Raw genomic sequence first — 19,692 nt, 5'->3', positions numbered from 1 at the left:
TATATATATATAAAACCATGAAAACATATCAACACCGAGTTTTATTTATCTTTCCATGTTTGTAAGTCTTTTCTCTAGCAGTTAGAAATCACCTTCTCATTAAATGGAATATATTTACTTAGGTAATTAGATCCCCTGCATGTAATCAATTGATGCCATTACTCTGTTCACAATGGATCCAACCCTAGGCACTGTTGCATACAGGCTATTCACTCTATATCAAATGTTCTGTCTGCCCCTACCACAGTCTGGTTAACTTCCTCACTCCACCCAGGATCTAACACTATATGCTATTCAGCTCTTAAATTCACATGGCCTTCTCACTTTGCTTCAATTGCTTATGTCATTGCACTATTTCCCCTGGCGGTTGCTTTCCTCCTCATATTCAGGCCTTCTCACAAACAGGTACGTATGCAGACACACACACACACACACACACACACACACACACACACTTAGACACTATCCCCACCATCCTTGGGCCCTGATATATCATACTGGACCACAGGCCAAAATAGCTAGATCCTGAGGTCCACAACCACCATCAAAGAAAATTAGCACAACAAATACATATACCACCCAAAGTTACCATATTGGAACACATGGTATAAGAATTTAAAATAAGGATTAAAGTTAAACTCAAAAAGAGAATAAAATATATTAGCAATATAAAACAAAAATGAGAAAACATTTTTTAAAATAAGAGGAAATAATAGGTGCAGAAAATAAGATAATTGAGAGAAATACAGTAATAGTTAGGGTAGGTAGATAGATACAGTCATAGACAGATGTAACTGAAGAATAAATTCAAGAGCTAGAAGATCAGATTGACCTTCTAGATCCAGACAGGCTGGATCTAGGATAAATAAATACAAAAGTATGACTAAAAGATACAGTGGATTAAAATGGAGTTGTAGAAACAATATTAGAGGAAGGAAAAAATGGGAAAGAGAAAATGGTCAAAAAAGTGATAATAAATTTTCCAGAAAAAAGGAAAAAACACACCTATATATTTTATAATTAAATTCAAAAAGCAGAAAAATAAAGAGGAAAATTCTAAAAGTTTCTACAGTGAAAAAGGGTTCAATGTTATCCGGTGCTACACTAGGAGGAGACAATCTCTCTAGGTTTCAATTCCACCATCCCTGGGGATTTGGAGAAGAACTACCCCAGAGTGCAGGTTTGTTCAAGCCTTTTTACAACAGTGCCTCGCTCCAGTAGATTTGGGAAGGCCTGCTAAACCCAATTTCTGTTCCACTATTTAATCCCTCCTTTTTCATAGTTTGTTCATAATCATACATATTTTTACCTAAGTTCAATCATTCTGTATATCCCTCTGTATTCTTTTCTTTTCACTTATAACATATCCATATTTCTGTATATTCTTTTTATATTTAACAGCCATATATTTTATCACAATTTTCTAAGTCATTTCCCTGTTTCAGATGTTTATGTTGTTTTCTATTATTGCTATTATAGATTATACTGCAGAGAGTTGAATTATTCTTGTAGGATACATTTCAAAGTACAGGATTACTTTTGTTATTGCTATGAAGAGTAATATTGCCTTACCAATGGATTGTTCAAATTAGCAATGCCAACAGCAGCAGATGTGTCTTTATAGCAAGTTTATTCAAGATTTTTCTGATATTTATTATTAAAATTTAAAATGTGATTATGGTGCTCACTCTAGTGAAGAAAAACAGACTCTATGCATATTTATTTTCAGATGTGAGTATGGAATAATATAAGGATTGTAAATGCACCAATCATCACTCTGTAAAAATGCACCAATCAGCTCTCTGTGTCTAGCTAAAGGATTGTAAATGCACCAATCAGCACTCTGTAAAAATGCACCAATCAGCGCTCTGTATCTAGCTAAAGAATTGTAAATGCACCAATCAGCACTCTGTAAAATGGACCAATCAGTACTCAACAAAATGGACCGATCAGCAGGATGTGGGTGGGGACAGATAAGGGAATAAAAGCTGGCCACCCCAGCCAGCAGCAGCAACCCGCTTGGGTCTGCTTCCACACTGTGGAAGCTTTATTTGTGGTGCTCATTCGTCCATTTATAATCCTTTAGCTAGACACAAAGAGCTGATTGGCCTGTTTTTACAGAGTGCTGATTAGTGCATTTACAATCCTTTAGCTAGACACAGAGTTCTGATTGGTGCATTTTTACAGAGTGCTGATTGGTGTACTTACAATCCTTTAGCTAGACACAGAGCGCTGTTTGGTGCATTTTTACAGAGTGCTGATTGGTGTGTTTACAATCCTCTAGCTAGAGAGAAAAGTTCTCCAAGTCCCCACTCGACGCAGGAAGTCTAGGTGGCTTCACCTCTTAATCCCCCCTCTAAACAGGACACTCCAACAACTGTTGGGAATTGGGCAATGACCGCTCTAGCTACTTCAAGTAAGAATGTGGTCCAGTAAGAATTAGTACATGTGTGTGAAAATGGTTATTGTAAATTTTAAGCATTATATTAATGCAAGGTAATATTGCAAGGAGTACAGTATACATATTGTGAGGTTTGCTCATAGCTAACTTAGACAAAAATATATTGAATTTTAGAAAACCAGAAAAGATTCTTCATCTATATCTATATCTAAAATAAGCAGGAAAGATAATTGAAAGGTATAAGGTAAAGAGTCTATAAAGTTCACTTATGTGGATCATCTGGAACAAACCTTGAGCAGGGAATTAGACAAACAGTCAAAACAAACAAACATACGAGCCCAGTGCTATGACAATCTTGAAAAGGCAGAACTATGAGACAGTAGAAAGATCAGTGGTTGCTGCCAGGGGTTTTGGGGGAGAGAGGGAGGGAAGGAGGGATGAAGAGGTGGCACACAGGGGATTTTAGAGTAGTGAAACCATCCTGTATGATACTATCATGATGGATATACCTCATTATGCATTGTCAAAGCCCATCAAATATACAACACAAAGAGTGAACCCCAATGTAGACTATGGACTTTATGTGTCATTATTGGTCTATCAGGTGTAACAAATGTTCCACAGTAATGCAGGTGTAACAAATGTTCCACAATCTATCAGGTGTAACAAATGTTCCACAGTAATAGGAGGCTTGGGAGACAGAGGGTATTTGGGAACTGTGTACTTTCTGCTCAGTATTTTTGTAAACCTAAAATGCTCTAAAAAACAAAGTCTATTAATTGAAAAACAAACAAAAATGCATAGTGCCTAAATTAAAAACACAATGCTCAGGCTCTACGTAGATTTATTCACAGATAGATAAGGCACTCAGGCATTCTCTAAAGGCCTCTTTACTTTTGTGTTGGTTATTATTTTAACGAATTCAGTGTACTGATGATTTTCCATTTAATTTGTTTGAAAGGGTACATTGAGGGAAAGAAGTAATGTATTTATTATAACAATTTCTATCTAGCAGTAAGAAATGAACGTCTGTGGGCCTGCCAGTGTAATGTGGCTACTTTGCATTACCTGCTTTCAAATTTGCCATGCTCTGCCCTGACACTAACACCTAGCTACTCTTAAACCTCTGCTTTAAGAAAAACTTTAAAGATCCTGTGAGCCACTTCCCAACCCAGACTTCTCAGGATCTGTCAAATACAGGATTAACACATTTCATCTCCAGAGACTATGTCAGTTCTGTGACTAGAGTCCCTCCTGATTTGTGTCTTTGCCTTATTTGCAAAATTTTTGAATATCAAACATAAACAGAAAAATTCAAAGAGGTAGAACGATTAGTACGGATTTAGAATAGAGGTAAGGAACCTACAAACCCAGATAGAAATAAAAACTCTAATATATGAAAACATGTACAGCTTTAAGAATCTTTATCTTTTTATGTTGTGTAATGCTTTATTTACCATTTTTAAAGTGTTAATAAAATAGTGAGTCATACTGGAAAGGTTATTGTCCACAAGTTCTTTATCTGAAAATAGAAAAGTATTCAATATTCTTTGGAAATATTTTAATCTACTTTTTTCCCTTTTTAAAAATATGAGTTGTCCACATCTCCTGAAGGTCTTCTGAATGCTCTCATAATGAACCCTCATTGTAGAACTGAATGTAATGTTCAGAAGTGCCTATTTATGGCTCAGAGGTTCAAAGATGCTAGCAATTGTATCTTAGTCATCATTGCATAACAAGCACCTAAAATAGAATCTGTACAAAGTATTGAATAAATATTTGTCAGAAAAAGTATAACTTTGGTTATCTGAGAACATTCAATTCTGTGGAATTCTTTTGCTGATGATATTGGATAAATTTTAAGGTTTAAAAAATACAATAAAATATAAAGAAACAAAAGTCTTTAAATTTTTATTTTTTTCAGAAGTAAGAGTCGTCAGCATGCAAGTTCAGACAGTGACAAAATTGAAAACAGTTACTAATGTTGTTGGATACGTAATGGGCTTGACATCTCCAGGTAAGTAGGGTTAAATATTTATAATCTACACTTTTTATGAAACTTTACAAGGAAATGCTCTGTAATAATTTATTATCATACTTAAATATCCTACTTTAGATGTAACTAGAAATTGTCCCACTCTTAGAGTAGATAAATTTGAAACTAAGAAGTGGGTCTTCATTCTCTTTCCTGCCATATCTCTTGCAAAATAAATCTTAGTGGGGAGAGAGAGAGAAAGAGGTGGGGGTGTCTCAGGAGGGGATGAAACAAGAAGCAGAGTTTAGATCTGGTAAACTGGCATGTTCTACAAAAGCCAAAGTTTTCTTTTTTTCTTATACTCACCATAGCACCATTGAAAAATTTATTTTTATCAAGAAGACATTTTAAAGAATGATTTCTTTTTTCCCCTCTCTGCAGCCTCCACCTCCCGAGTTCAAGTGATTCTTGTGCCTCATCCTCTTAAGTAGCTGAGACTACAGGCACCCACCACCACGTCCAGCTAATTTTTCATTTTTTACTTTTAGTAGAGACAGGGTTTCACCGTGTTGGCCAGACTGGTCTTGCACTCCTATCCTCATGTGATCCACGCGCCTTGGCCTCCCAAAGTGCTGGGATTACAGAGGTGAGCCAAGCATGCCTGGCCAAGAAAGATTTTAGTTTATAATGATGTGTTCTTTTATAAATACAAATTTTGGTCTCCAAATTTAGTAAATTTAGTTGTCCAGTTTTAATCTACATCCCACTCTGCATCCTTGGTCCATTGCCAAATTTGTCAAATGTCTGCATGGCTTTAGGTTTTCAATGTGCTTATGAAAATGGTCACCTGTAGCTACTCAGGAGGCTGAGGCAGGAGAATCGCTTGAACCTGGGAGGCGGAGGATGCAGTTAGCTGAGATTGTGCCACTGCCCTCCAGCCTGAGCAACAGAGAGAGACTCCATCTCAAAAAAAAAAAAAAAAAGGAATCTTCAGATATTATGTAGGCTAATTAGGAGATTAATAGCAATACTTCCAAACACATTGTAAGACTGAATCACATATTACTGCCTAATGTGCCTGTTATACAGTGTAGCATTTAATAATCTTTTTATTACACTTTTGCTACTTCTGTTGATTTGGGGACATTTACACAAGTTCTCCTTGGGGAATTATTCTTCTTCATGACTTTGGTAAAATCAGCCTAGTTGCTAGCTCAGAATTTTAAGATCAAGTTTTATAGCCTCCCAGTTTCTTGCTGGCCAACTCTTACAAAGTTCTTGAAAGCCAGTTATTTTCTCTGATTTCTTTACAGGTACAATGTTGAACAACCTCTGATTATAGTTCTTTAAATACAAGATATAAATAAATTTGAAAATTGTTACTATTGAATTTCAACAAATTTCCATCATAAGGTTCTCTATTGAAGCACTAGAATATTTATCATCACTGATTCATTCACAAGTTGTTATTGGAAAACTCAGTTGTACAAATTATACTAGCTTTAGAGTGAAGAAAATTCAAACTACAAAATATACTCCTGAAATTAAAAAAAATCAATTTTACCGTTACTATTCTTCAGTGAATTATGCAAAGCTTCTGAAATGTTGCTTATTTGAATTTTACAAAAAATTGACTGTTTGTTTACATGACATTTTATTTAATAACTTTGAAGATTAGAAAAAAATCATCAATTAGCTTTGTTTGTTAGATATGGTTTATTTAGAATGCAGACAATTACAAGCAAAACTTTGAGACATTTATGGGAGATAAGTGAATACATTATTGGGTTTTTAACATTTGTGGACACATTATCACACTATGTATAGCATTAATTAAATCTTTTTTTTTTTTTTTTTTGAGACAGAGTCTCGCTCTGTCACCTGGCTATTGTGCAGTGGCACGATCTTGGCTCACTGCATCCTCCGCCTCCCAAGTTCAAGCAATTCCCTGCCTCAGTCTCCCAAATAGCTGGAATTACAGGTGCCTACCACCACACCTGGCTAATTTTTGTATTTTTAGTAGAAACGAGGTTTCACCATCTTGGCCAGGCTGGTCTTGAACTCCTGACCTCGTGATCCACCTACCTCAGCCTCCCAAAGTGCTGGGATTACAGGCGTGAACCACCATGCCCAGTCCCATTAATTAAATCTTAATAAAATGTTGGCAGATCAAATCCATTGCAAATTCCTGTGTGGAAAACTAAAATATCTTCATACCATGACATTTATTGGAAGGTAGCTTTTTGGTGTTAAAAGTCAAAGGGTGATTCATTTATTCCACACATGTGTAAGACCTCCTTTGCGTTGAGCATTGTTCAAAGTGGCTTACAAAATAATGACTCCTAAAATTCAAAACAACTAAATGTAGGATGTACTGTTTGTTTTTCTACCTTAGAGATGAAAATACTAAGGCATCGAAAGTTGAAATAAGCTTTCCAAGGTCACACAACTAGTGACTTGCAAAGCATGAATTCTAAACCAAGCAGGCTGGATTCAGGGTCTGCACAATTTACCATCCAGTTGTGGGACATCTGGTAATAAAATGATATTCAATGAAGAAAAGTTTTTGCATAGATATATGAAGATATTTGGTCAGATAAATTCAGATATTTTATTATTACCAATACAATTCACTGACAACAAAATTAGAGGAAACTGTTGAGGGGCATTTTCAGCCTTATTATCAAAAATATTCAGTAATGTACATTAAATAGGCTACTTCCATGTGTTAGGAAGGCTCTCCTAATAGTGTATCTAATAAATTTTAAATGATTGTGTGAAATAAAATATGTAAAAGATAACTTTCATAACAGTTGAATGACTTTTGATATTGGTGAATTTTATTTTTTTTTTCTTCACAGGAAGGAGAGGGCCTACAATTATAAGTTGGAAGCTGTAATTAATTCTCTATGGAATTAATTTATTGCAGAATCCATACATGACTACCATATTTTTAATATTTAATGCTACTGTATAAGTACTTTCTTATATGTATTAATAGTTTATTAATATTTACTGAGCATACACACATTGTTTACGGGGCACTTCCCACTCTTGAGTCTGGAAAAATGTTAGATAAGGGTTTCATTGTGGCGTATTTGTATGCTTCATTAATTAATATTCATGTTATAAAGGAGAGTAATATGGATCTAAGGTTTGGATTCATAATTGGGTTCAGCAGCTGCCTCAGCTTTGATATACGCAGATGTGTGAATTAAGACTGGGCAAAAAAAATTAAAGTAGTCTTAATTATTAGAACAATTTTGCTTAATTATTGCTCAGTTGTGCAGTAGGATTATGTAAATGTCATTAAATTTATTGTTAAGGTTTACATTTTTTTAAATGGCTCTTATCCCTCTCTATTTTCAGACCGGTATATCATAGTTGGCAGCCATCATCACACTGCACACAGTTATAATGGACAAGAATGGGCCAGTAGTACTGCAATAATCACAGCGTTTATCCGTGCCTTGATGTCAAAAGTTAAGAGAGGGTGGAGACCAGACCGAACTATTGTTTTCTGTTCTTGGGGAGGAACAGCTTTTGGCAATATTGGCTCATATGAATGGGGAGAGGTAAAGCAGAATATACATTAATTACAGTGCTTTTCTTTTCTTTTCTTAGTTTGCTAAAGTAGACAAAGTAAAATTTTCAAAGCCAAAGGCAATAATGTGCTTCTCAACTAAAGTGTCCTATTGCCTAATTTGCTGAGATGGCTAATAAGAATAAGACAGAATTAGAGCTAGACCACAGCAAACTACATATGACCTTCAAATATCTTATCCCTATTGTTACCAGACTTACAAACCCCGATACAGTCTAACACACAATAGTGTTCACCTTGTTATTGTATTTCTCCTTAGAAGACAGGATGACAGGCATTGGACTAAAAAGGATCAGACGATACATTTATCTTTCTTTTTCTACACTTTCTAGGAATAATCTGGAATTAGGGAACAATCTCCTATATTAAATGTTTATTACCTTAGCATTACATTTTATCTATACAATATGGATCCTGAATGTAAAATACATTTTAAAATCCAGTATTTTCTCCTTCTTCTACTCCACCCTTTCACCCTTAACTCCCTACTTTTCGTTTCCTACCTGCCTGTCTATTGCCTACCTACCTACCTAACCACCTTAGGAAACCTGTATCCAAATGAAATCTAGCATGCAATGAGGTACAGTTAGAATACAACTGAGATATTGGAGAATTTAAGTCTCTAATGCTTCTGACAGGTCTGTGTCTCATAAATGCACTGTATTTTTAATGGAATATGATAACTGATAATTGGATTGATAGAAATTCTATTTACTTTTGTGATTTGTTTTAGAAAAGAAGTTCAATAGAAATATGTAGACAAAAACCACTACATAATTTTACTAGGAAAGTAAGATAATTTAATACTATAGTTTTTTCACTACTTCAGCTTTGAGGAGAAAAATTTAATAGGAAATTATTTTGCTACATTTTTATTTTTAATCACCCAAAAACGATAACATACCTATTAAATCAAAGAAAATATTTAAACAGGTATAGAAAAGAACATAGCAAGTATCTTTTTTAATTTGAAGGAGAGAAAAGACTTAAAGATGAGAAAATTTTTTTCAGTGTAAAATTCATCCAGATTCACACATTGCAAATTGGAATGCTTTTCTGTAGGCAAATAAGTGGTGTGTATGTTTGAGCCATATTCAAAAGAACTACTTCAAATGAAAAAATTCTTTTGCTTAAAGAATCTTTTTAAGTTGACACATTTGTAAATAAGCTGGAAATGAAATAGATGAACCAACCTCTCAAACTCATATTCCAAATTACTTTAAAGATTGGTAAACAAGTTAAAGAACAGTTTAGGGAATATGTTTGTAATCTATACCATTTTTAATAAATCAGAAACAATGTTTTAGTTTTCCTGTAACATTAAAGCACATATCTTTAAAATGTCTTAAAGATTCTTTTCAAATTCCAAAGATGTATTTTGCTGTATCAAACTATATTTTAGGTCTTCTAGATACCTATCTAGTAACTTTCACAATTAATTTATGTTAATTCTAAATTAATACATATATTTCTGAACTATGTTTTAGAATAGGCTAGGCTTGTCTAAATTAATAGTTTCTAATGTAAACATCTCAAACCCCGATGGATGGGAAAATTTATTGTAAAATTTAGTTGAGCATCAGGCGTCAGAGCCTGTAAGTTGAATCAATGTGGGCTTGCATATGTGTCAGCAATAGTTTTTGTCAAAGTAAGTTGATATTTTTGTGGTTAATACACATTCATTTTTAAGTTTTTGTGAAGTCATTGCACCTTTTAATAATTGTATATTTTCTTAGTCAATTATGCTAAAAATACAGCAACTACAATGTGGGAGTTCACAGGAAAAAATTTTGTTAAAAAGATTGTTTGTATTCAAAACAAGTACCAGTGTCTTTGAATGTTTATATGTGTTTTTACATTTGGCAATTCATTATACATTCATTTACTGGCATTTTAGGTGACTAGATGGGCAAAGACATATGAGTAATGAAAATGGTAAATAATATACATTTGATTATTGGCTTATAAAATATATTTTTATAATTTACTGTGTCTCACCAGATTGTTCAATGCAATTCATGAAGCCATTTTGTAAACATCCTGTTGAAGAGAAATTTAGAAAATTGCTAGTTGTCCTGTTTTGCCTACTCATGTCGAATGTACTCCTGAGAATGAAAGAGTTTATGTTAGTTTGAAACTAATTTATGCTTTAAATATATTCCCCTATGAAGGGGAGTGAGGAAAGCCCTTATTGACATGTCACATTGCCCTATTTTATTATGCTTGCATAGAAACCTCTGGAAACCCACAGTTGTAGTTAAGAGGATTAGGTGATGTTGGTCAATAAACTTAAAATGGAATCATAGACAGAATTATTAGAGAAATGATTAAATACTGATCTTGATTTTCGAGAAAAATTGTAACATTTTGCTAAATAGGTTCTATACTTTAAAAAGTACCATTTCTTTTGTGAAGAATCTTCATTTGTCAGAGGCTATTGTGGAAATATTATAGATATTGGAGTAAAAGAATTCATAGTTCAAATTCTCTTTACCATAGAACATGTCATCTTAGGCAAGATTAACTTCCCTAAGACTTGATTCCTCCAATGAGTCTACTAATGCCTATCTTACGAGGTTCTCATGAGAATTATATAGACTAACATATAGACAGTGTCTGTGTGGTAGTGTGCTAATAGAAGCTGATATTTCATAGCACTTAAGTAACAGATAGTTTTGAACAATAATTATAGAGAAATTACTCAAGCTTAAAATTCATCATTTGTGTGCACTTAAGATGTTTATTAATTTTAAATGATTGTATTTTCCACCCTCTTACAGAATTGAAATTCAACATAATTTCAATATGAATTTCTTTTAGTTAGCATTGTGTTCTCCAGTTCCATCCACGTTATCACAAAGGAGAGAAGTTTCTTGTTTTTCAAGGCTAAATTATATTCCATTGTGTATATATAACACATTTTCTTTATCTACTCATCTGTAACAGAGTGTAGAATGGTGGTTTCAGCCTACGATATGGAAGGAATGGGGAGAAAATGGTCAACTTCTATTTTGTATTGTGTGGTGTGGTGAATATACTTAGTAATAGAGTATTATACATTTCAAAATTGTTAAGTAAATTTTATGTGTTCTAATCACAAAAAAAGTTAAGTATTTGGGGTGATGAATATGTTAACCAGCTTAATTTAATTATTCCATATTATATTCATAAATCGTAACATCACTTTGTACTACATAATATTATACAATTTTAAGCTCTTTACAATAAAAAAAAAAACAGGATGACATTATCAATTTGGCAGGTGTACGAGACCTTGTAGTCTTTCATTTCATAGTATTAGAAGAAGAAAGACACTTTCCTAAGTTATGACATAATGTAATCTTTTAGGACATTTCTGTAGAACTGCCACCCACCATGACAATTATTTGTTAAATGCTTGCACAAAAAAGCAGGAAAATAACAGAAAGACTTAGTGGTCATTCTTAATAGGATCAGTGGTCTTCAATTTTGTGCAGTAAGGAGGAGAAGAGAAGTAGAAAACTATTCTATGGAATCATTCAGTGCTGCTTGTGTGCATGAAATGCATCAAGTTTTTTTTTTAAGGTAATATTTGCAAGATTACATTGTATTATGCCCCATTTTGCTCATAAGACAGGGTTATTTTGTGCAGAGTAGCTCATTGCTTCAAAAGAAAAGGACTGGTTTTATTCATCACTGGAGTGGTTTACCTATACCTCTCCTCTTATTCAGTGACTCTAAAATTAAGTTGCATTCATACTCTGTAGTTAAATCCATACTATGTTAACCTTTGAAGAACATTTTCTGTTAAAATTTGACTTTGTCAGGAACATGCTTTAAAATATTTTATTATATGTTATATCTAACTCATCATTCTTGTTTAAAATCCTTGTGTACACTATTAATAGTATAGGATCACTTTGAAGGTAATTATGGCCAAGCGCAGTGGCTCATGTCTGTAATCCCAGCACTTTGGGAGGCCAAGGCGGGCGGATTATGAGGTCAGGAGATGGAGACCATCCTAGCTAACATGGTGAAACCCCGTCTCTACTAAAAATACAAAAAATTAGCCAGGCGTGGTGGCGGGCGCCTGTAGTCCCAGCTACTCGGGAGGCTGAGCCAGGAGAATGGCGTGATCCCGAGAGGCGGAGCTTGCAGTGAGCTGAGATGGCACCACTGCACTCCAGCCTGGGTGACAGCGCCAGACTCCGGCTCAAAAATAATAAATAAATAAAAATATATAATAAAAAAGAAGGTAATTATGCAATATAATAATTTTAAGTATGAATTGTTCATTATTCAGTATCTAACTAATAAAGTAGAATCTATTTATTTGTGTTACAGATAGATCCTTTTTTTGATTTCAGGATTTCAAGAAAGTTCTTCAGAAAAATGTTGTGGCTTATATTAGCATCCACAGTCCTGTAAGGGGGAACTCTAGTCTACATCCTGTAGCATCACCATCTCTTCAGCAACTGGTAGTAGAGGTAAGATGAACCACTATTGTATCAAATGATTATGCAAAACTGCCCTCTTCTCTATATTTTAGCATTTCTTGATTTTTTTCATTTGTTTTTAAAATGGCATCAAATGTTGTGTGTTTTAAGAAATGACCTATTGCTGACATTTTATCAATATGTTGTAACTAATTTCTTATGTTCTGGAATTCTTCACTTGCTACTCTTTTATGGTCATAATTCTAGAATACATGAATCACACAGTTATAGAGAAGGTGTACAAAAATATATTTTTTGAAAAAATATGAATTTAGCTCTTAAATTCCCAATTCTGTAATCTTGACATTTTATGATAAACTTGGTTACTTTTGAATTTCTTCCCTTTCATTCATGTTTTACATAAATTTGAGAGCTGTCCTATCTTTACAACTGCTGTGTAGGCCCCTTGAGAGCAAGCATATAATGATAACTAAATTTAAAAGATTTAGAAAATATTGTTTGAAAAAATACTTGTGGAAAAAGAAAGCATGTTTTCTTACTAACTACCCTAAAAAATCATATATTCTTTATGTTTCATTGGAGTTACTTATTTTCAAAAATATTTTATCACTTCTCACCTAATTTAAAAAATTAGCAGAATAGTTTTTCCTGTTTATTAGTAGAGTTCACACTTTTATTTCTTCATTCTTATGAATTTCACTACAGATAAAATATGTGCTATTTCTCAGTATGAAAACAGTCATACCACAACTTAGCAGTGGTTTCCTCTTAGCCTCAATGTCTCTCTCTCTCTCTCTATATATATACACACATATATACATACACACATATATATACACACATATATATATGTGTGTGTGTGTGTGTGTGTGTGTGTATATAGGAACCAATCTTTCAGATGCCCACAGGACTTTTTAGGGAGTGATGCAGGAACTGAACTAGAAAAAAGAGAGAGGTAATGAACAGAGTTTTGAATTAGCCATAATTTTTTATTGAAATGTAATGCAAACTAACATTTTACAACTTTCATAAAGTATTTTTTAGTTTAATAGTTTTTGTTGACATTTCCATACGTAGTACAATAAAGAAGACATTATGAAACATGAAGTAGATAGTTCTGTACATTTAAAATCAGTCAGGCCCCTGTGTGCATGCCCTAAATTATATCCATATCTGTAAGTTAATTTCTCCTGTTCTGTGTACTACTTTGAATTCCTTGACTCTTACCTGCCTGGAAACATTGCAAAAGCAAATACACCTGGGATGTCTCCCTTGGAAATTTAAGATATTTCTGAATGAGTGGATTATAAGGTAGAAGAAATAGTGATCTCAAGTATCCAGAAATAGAGGAGGGTTGGTTTAAAAATATGTCATTTTCTTATCGTGTGTTACAAGTTTTCTATTTTGAGAATCTTGAAAGATATTTAATCATTGAAATTAATGGGTAAATAGAAATAGATAATTATTAAGAAGTATTAAATCTACATAATCTTATTTTTGAGAATATAATGCTATTTAAAATATCTTTGCATATCTTATAAAAGGACTAAAATATTTCAGTATCTAAACCTAATTATGTGAGAATACAGAATGGTTTTTCAATCATGAACCATGATTGATGATTCACAAATGATGACATATATGTCAACATGTACCTCACTTTTTGGAAGAGGAATCTTTTCTGTTCTATAATTGAAAATGTTTACACACTAACAAATCTAAAAATGAACTGGAATGTGTATAGAAAATATTTTTTTTCCGTTGAGATCATGTGTGTGTGTGTGTGTGTGTTTTCGTGTTTCATATGACAATTTAGAAGATTAGGAATATCACAACTTCAAGCAAAGGATAGCATTATGTAATTTCAAACAACGGGGATTACTTACATACACCTAATTTTCTGGAATGAATATATATGATAACAAGATATATTCTCATACAAAAATTTAATATCACAATTTAAAAAATTACATATTTTCAAAACTCTCAAATATATAAAGGCTTATACATTTTATAAACACTGAAATATATAAATGTTAAGAGATATGAAGAAAACAAAACTTTACAGTAATTTACATGATTTAATTAAAACAATTTACCGGCCGGGCGTGGTGGCTTATGCCGGTAATCCCAGCACTTCAGGAGGCCGAGGCGGGCAGATCACGAGGTCAGGAGATGGAAACCATTCTGGCTAACAGGGTGAAACCCCGTCTCTACTAAAAATACAAAAAATTAGCCGGGCGTGGTGGCAGGCCCCTGTAGTCCCAGCTACTCCGGAGGCGGAGTCAGGAGAATGGTGTGAACCCCGGAGGCGGAGTTTTCAGTGAGCCGAAGTTTTCAGTGAGCTGAGATCACTCTAACCTGAGCGACAGAGCGATACTTTGTAAACAAACAATTTACCACTAGTAAAATTTAAAATAAATATTTAAAATGTTTCTTTCAAATATAAAAGAACTAAAATGATAACATCCAGAACCTATGTAACTTCACTTCCAATATTGAAGATTTTATCAATGATTAAGGACAAAGATATTTCATTACTTTATTTAGATTTATTTTTCTTTGAGTATCCACACAGTAGTGGGATTGCTGTATTGAATTATATTTACCGTTAATTCTTCTAGGAATCTCCATACTGTTTTCCATACAGGTGGTACTAATTTACATTCCCACCAACAGCATATAAGCATTCCCTTTTCACTACATCTATGCCAATGTCTACTTTTTTAGCTTTTTAATATTGGCCATTGTGGCAGGGGTAAGGGGGTATCTCATTGTGGTTGTTTTATTTGCATTTTTCTGATGATTTGTGAAAAAAGCATATTGACTAAATTGTAAATGACACAAGACTGTATAGAATATCTAATCCTTTGTATAGCAATATGTAGATTACAAAATATTTGATCAAGTTCATATGATAGATTTAAACATATAAGGTGAAATCTTTAAAGTATTAGTATCAAATACTGCATTTAATTTTTTTAGAAACTAAATACATATAGGATGTTTTAATACAAATGCCTCATGCAAAGTAGATTATGAAATTAAAGATAAGATTTATCTCCAAATAATAGTTTTATTATTTTATTTTATTTTATTGTATTTTATTTTGAGATGGAGTTTCGCTCTTGTTGCCCAGGCTAGAGTGCAATGGCGTGACCTCTGCTCATGGCAGCCTCCGCCTCCTAGGTGGAAACAATTCTCCTGCCTCAGCCTGCAGAGTAGCTGGAATTACAGGCATGTGCCACTATGTTCAGCTAATTTTGTATTTTTAGTAGAGACAGGGTTTCTCCATATTGGTCAGGCTGGTCTCGAACGCCCGACCTCAGGTGATCCACCCGCCTTGGTCTCCCAAAGTGCTGGGATTACAGTCCTGAGCCACTGCTCTCGGCCCAAATAATAGTTTTAAAATTAAGATGCAGAACAAACACATATGCACCTCTCCTTCTATGTTGCTGTTCTGCTCTTAGTTTTCAAAATCATCTTTTCTAGATCACAGAATGCATTGATTTTGCCTTTAGAAAAAGAGAATTTGATCATCCATATATTAGGCAGTGTTCTGTAAATCTTAAAATAACAATGAAATTTCTAACAGGTTATTTTGGGAAAACCTGCAGCATTTGCACATATGAAAGTAGTCCATCTAGCCATATTCTATTTAAATGTTGCTTTTGCAGCACCTGACAGAAACTGGCAAACCTGATTAAAACTAAATAATTATATCAGTATTGTAAAACTGTGTAAGGGATAGACAGTGTTTTTTTTTTGTTGGTTTTTTGTTTTTTTTTAATTTTAATTTAATTTTATTTTAGAGACTGAGTCTTACTTTGTCACCCAGGCTGGAATGCAAGTGGCATGATCATAGCTCCCTGTAACCTTAAACACCTGAGCTAAAGCAATCCAACGCCCTCAGCCTCCCAGGTAGCTAATCCTATAAGCATGCGCCACCATGCTCAGCTAATTTTTTAAAAAATAGTTTGTAGAGATGGGGGTCTTGCTGTGTTGCCCAGACTTGTCTCAAACTCCTGGCCTCAAGTGATCCTCCTGCCTTGGCTTCTCCAAGTGCTGGGATTACTACCATGAGCCACCGCATTCAGCCAAATGTTGTTGTTGTAGCTGTAGTTGTTATTGTTGTTAAGTCTCTGAAAAAGTAGCAAAGATATTTTTGTAGTTTCTTCTTTAATTTCATTTTTTACTTTTTCTATAAACAAAGCACCACAAAATGCATACATATATCTCAAGTCAACTACATTCGTTGGAGTTTTTGAGCTCCAAACTGGACTATAGTATTATTTCTTCATTGTGAATATCCCATTTGTTGCAAAGTCTACTGATGTGCTAAATATTTAAAGAGAACCCAAACTGTGCACAACATTGCTTTAAGTGTTGTAGGGCACACAATAAGCAGATGAAATGCCCCTGTTTCCCAGGAGCTTATAATTTTACCAAGAACTTCAGATGTGCATAAATAGCTAAGATATAAGAGTGAGTATGATATGTGCTATCCTAGAATTCACAGGAATGGGAAAATATGATTGGTTTAATTTGGAAACATGCATTATATAAGAGTGGCAAAAAACTGAATGGACTCAGAATCTTAAACAAATTTAGCCATCTGTGCTTTCAAACCTCAATCTTTCAATCAAGTAAAAAACAAGCAAACAAAAACCGGTATTTCTCTTCAAATCACGAGAAATAATGCCCATTCTCATTTTCTTGCTCAATTGAGTGCAAAGTTGTTATGCTTCCTCTCTTTTCTTCTTGTGTGAGGGCTACTAAAATGCCACAACTTTGTCAACTGAGGTACTTAAACAGTTACTTCTCTAACAGTCACTGTGCTGTTTTACCTTCTGCCTGACCATGCCACAATTCTTTAGGGTATAAAAACAATACATGTCTGACATTTTTGCTTGAGTGACAGAGATATTTATTAATTTTTTCTTGACTTTATGGTTACATATTCTGTAATAATAAAAATAACAACTAAATCTTGTAATAAATCTAAATTAAACCTTGTTATACCCTAGAGCTTGCACAAGCTCTTGGGTAAATCAATAGATATTCCCATGAAACAATACCACTAGGCTACAATTTTAATATTTGAAAGGATTTCCTCAGGTCAGGCATCAGAGAAAAGGCCCCAATCATCTTTCTGGGGACAAACACCAAAACATTGGGAGCCATGTTGAAACTTGACCACTTGCTGAGAAACAAACAGCAGATAGGTTACCAAATCCAGAATCCTATAAAACAGCTTAGAACTTTACAGATGTTTCTTGAATTTCTTTCAGCGTGTATATAAACCAATATGTAAATATATCATCAAGCATCTTTTAGAACAGATGTTACTACTTTTCTAAATCTCTTCTAATGCTTTCGAACCTGACTTTCTATTGACTGCATTAACACCTCATAGTTGAATTTTAGACTAAAATCAATTCAGAATGATGATATTTAGCATATTAATTTCCCAAAGAATTATAGAACTTCTTTATTTTGTAATTGAAAGCCTATAACTTTGTTTGGAAAATACCTGCATATTTTACTTTTTAGAGCTTTTGAAAGGGGAAAAGGCCAAATGAATTAAAGTCCTAACCAGAAATAGCTTAATTTACTGTACCTTTGTTTACTTTGTCTTCTATTTCTGCTCTCATCTTGTTACATCATTTTCATATTTATGTGTTTGTTATTCCAACTTTAACCAAAGACTTCAATCTGCTACTGGATTTCCGTAATATGTTTTTGCATATGCAGGTAGTTACAAATAGTCACTGTGCAAAAAATGTGGAAAACAATGTGAGATGAACAGTCCATGTGTTGCTCTGGGTTTGGATGGCATTACTGCCTAAATAGAGCCATTCAAGGGTTTTTATTTTTTGTTGTTTCATTTTATAGTGTTTCACTGGTGACACAATTTAGACTTATTTTTTCCAAACACTCTTTTTTTGGTTACTTGCAACTTTTTTTTTCCACAAGAATTGTTGACCGAATATATAGTAGCAGATTACAGAAGGTATGGCGGTAAAATAAAAATAGCTGTCTTCTCATTCTGCTCTTGACAATTTAATTCAGTACTGAAACAAAGCTTAATTTCTCTTCTGCTTGCTGTAGGATATAACAGTACAACTGACATCGAAACATTCTGTAAATTTGTCTTTCATGACACAGGACATAGATTCTTTGGGGTTTTGTTTATATATTTTTGTTTTGTTTTGTTTTTAATGAGAGAAATTCTATTTTCTTATTCACCATGAACTGCAATTCTTTTCTTGGGGTGCTCCTTAATTTATCTTCCTTTCTGCTGATGTTTTTGCTTCTAGTCAACAGAAGTGACCACAAAGACTAATTAACTGATTTAAAACCCTTCTTTACACTGCTTTACCACTTCGATAAAGTTTCACACTTAAAATTGTGATTCTATTGGCAGGTTTATCTATCTCCTAAGTTTACAAGGTTTTGCTTTGTGTTAAAACCAATACATCTCTCCAGTTTATTACTGTTTTACAAGGCTTTCTGTTCAGTATATACTGACAATATGTAAATCCCTTTTTATTTAGATCTAGATAACAAGAGATGTCTTAGTGAGATTCTGCTTAAAACTCCAAATTTCAGAAGGCAGCTGATTTATATATTTGAACTATGTAACCAAAAAGAAATCCAAACAATTTGAAACTTGAAATACTAACTCATTTAGTTTGAACACAGCCATACCATCATAATTAATACCACATTGTTAGAATGGCTTAAGCTGAGTTACTTTTTGTCTGTAATTTTTTTATGGATATACTGGATACAGACCTCTTCAGGACTTGAAAGAATGACTGTTTATTCAGGACCGATATTAGTGAATCACTACTGTTGGGAAGTTAGATAAAATTCTGTAACAGCATCATTAATGCCATATAGCACACTTTTCCATTTAAAAGATGAAACTTACTCTGATAAATTGTTGCTTTATTCCCCCCCTTAAACACTAAACAAGTGTTTAAGTTAAACACTAAACACTAAACAAAAGACTAAACAAGTCTTACATGTTTTGGTTAAAAACCTATCACTAATGCTATCAGTTAATAATTTACATGACACTATAGTAGTGATATTCGTTCTTATGGCATACGACATTTTATATGGTAATTTAATGAATAATGAAATAGATTTAAACAGTTTTATGCTGAACAAAGAAATAACCCTCTCAAGAATAAGTACTGGGGTTATTTTAGTATCTGTTGTTACGTACTTATCTTTTTTATTTTATTTTATTTTATTTTATTTTTTT

General features: G+C 33.5%; 1 protein-coding gene across 1 annotated transcript in view; it reads left to right on the top strand.

The window, feature by feature from the left end:
• NAALADL2 (N-acetylated alpha-linked acidic dipeptidase-like 2) overlaps positions 1 to 19,692 on the top strand; it is a 733,398-nt gene that overhangs the window by 357,813 nt on the left and 355,893 nt on the right. Inside the window, exons 6-8 of the mRNA XM_011944138.1 lie at positions 4,326 to 4,418; positions 7,746 to 7,951; positions 12,327 to 12,446. Of these exons, the coding sequence (XP_011799528.1) occupies positions 4,326 to 4,418; positions 7,746 to 7,951; positions 12,327 to 12,446 (419 nt within the window). The remainder of the gene's footprint in view (positions 1 to 4,325; positions 4,419 to 7,745; positions 7,952 to 12,326; positions 12,447 to 19,692) is intronic.

The sequence above is a fragment of the Colobus angolensis genome, unplaced genomic scaffold (assembly GCF_000951035.1).
Source record: "Colobus angolensis palliatus isolate OR3802 unplaced genomic scaffold, Cang.pa_1.0 Scaffold228, whole genome shotgun sequence".
Classification (NCBI taxonomy): Eukaryota; Metazoa; Chordata; class Mammalia; order Primates; family Cercopithecidae; genus Colobus; species Colobus angolensis.
This window is presented reverse-complemented; position numbering and strand designations above follow the sequence as displayed.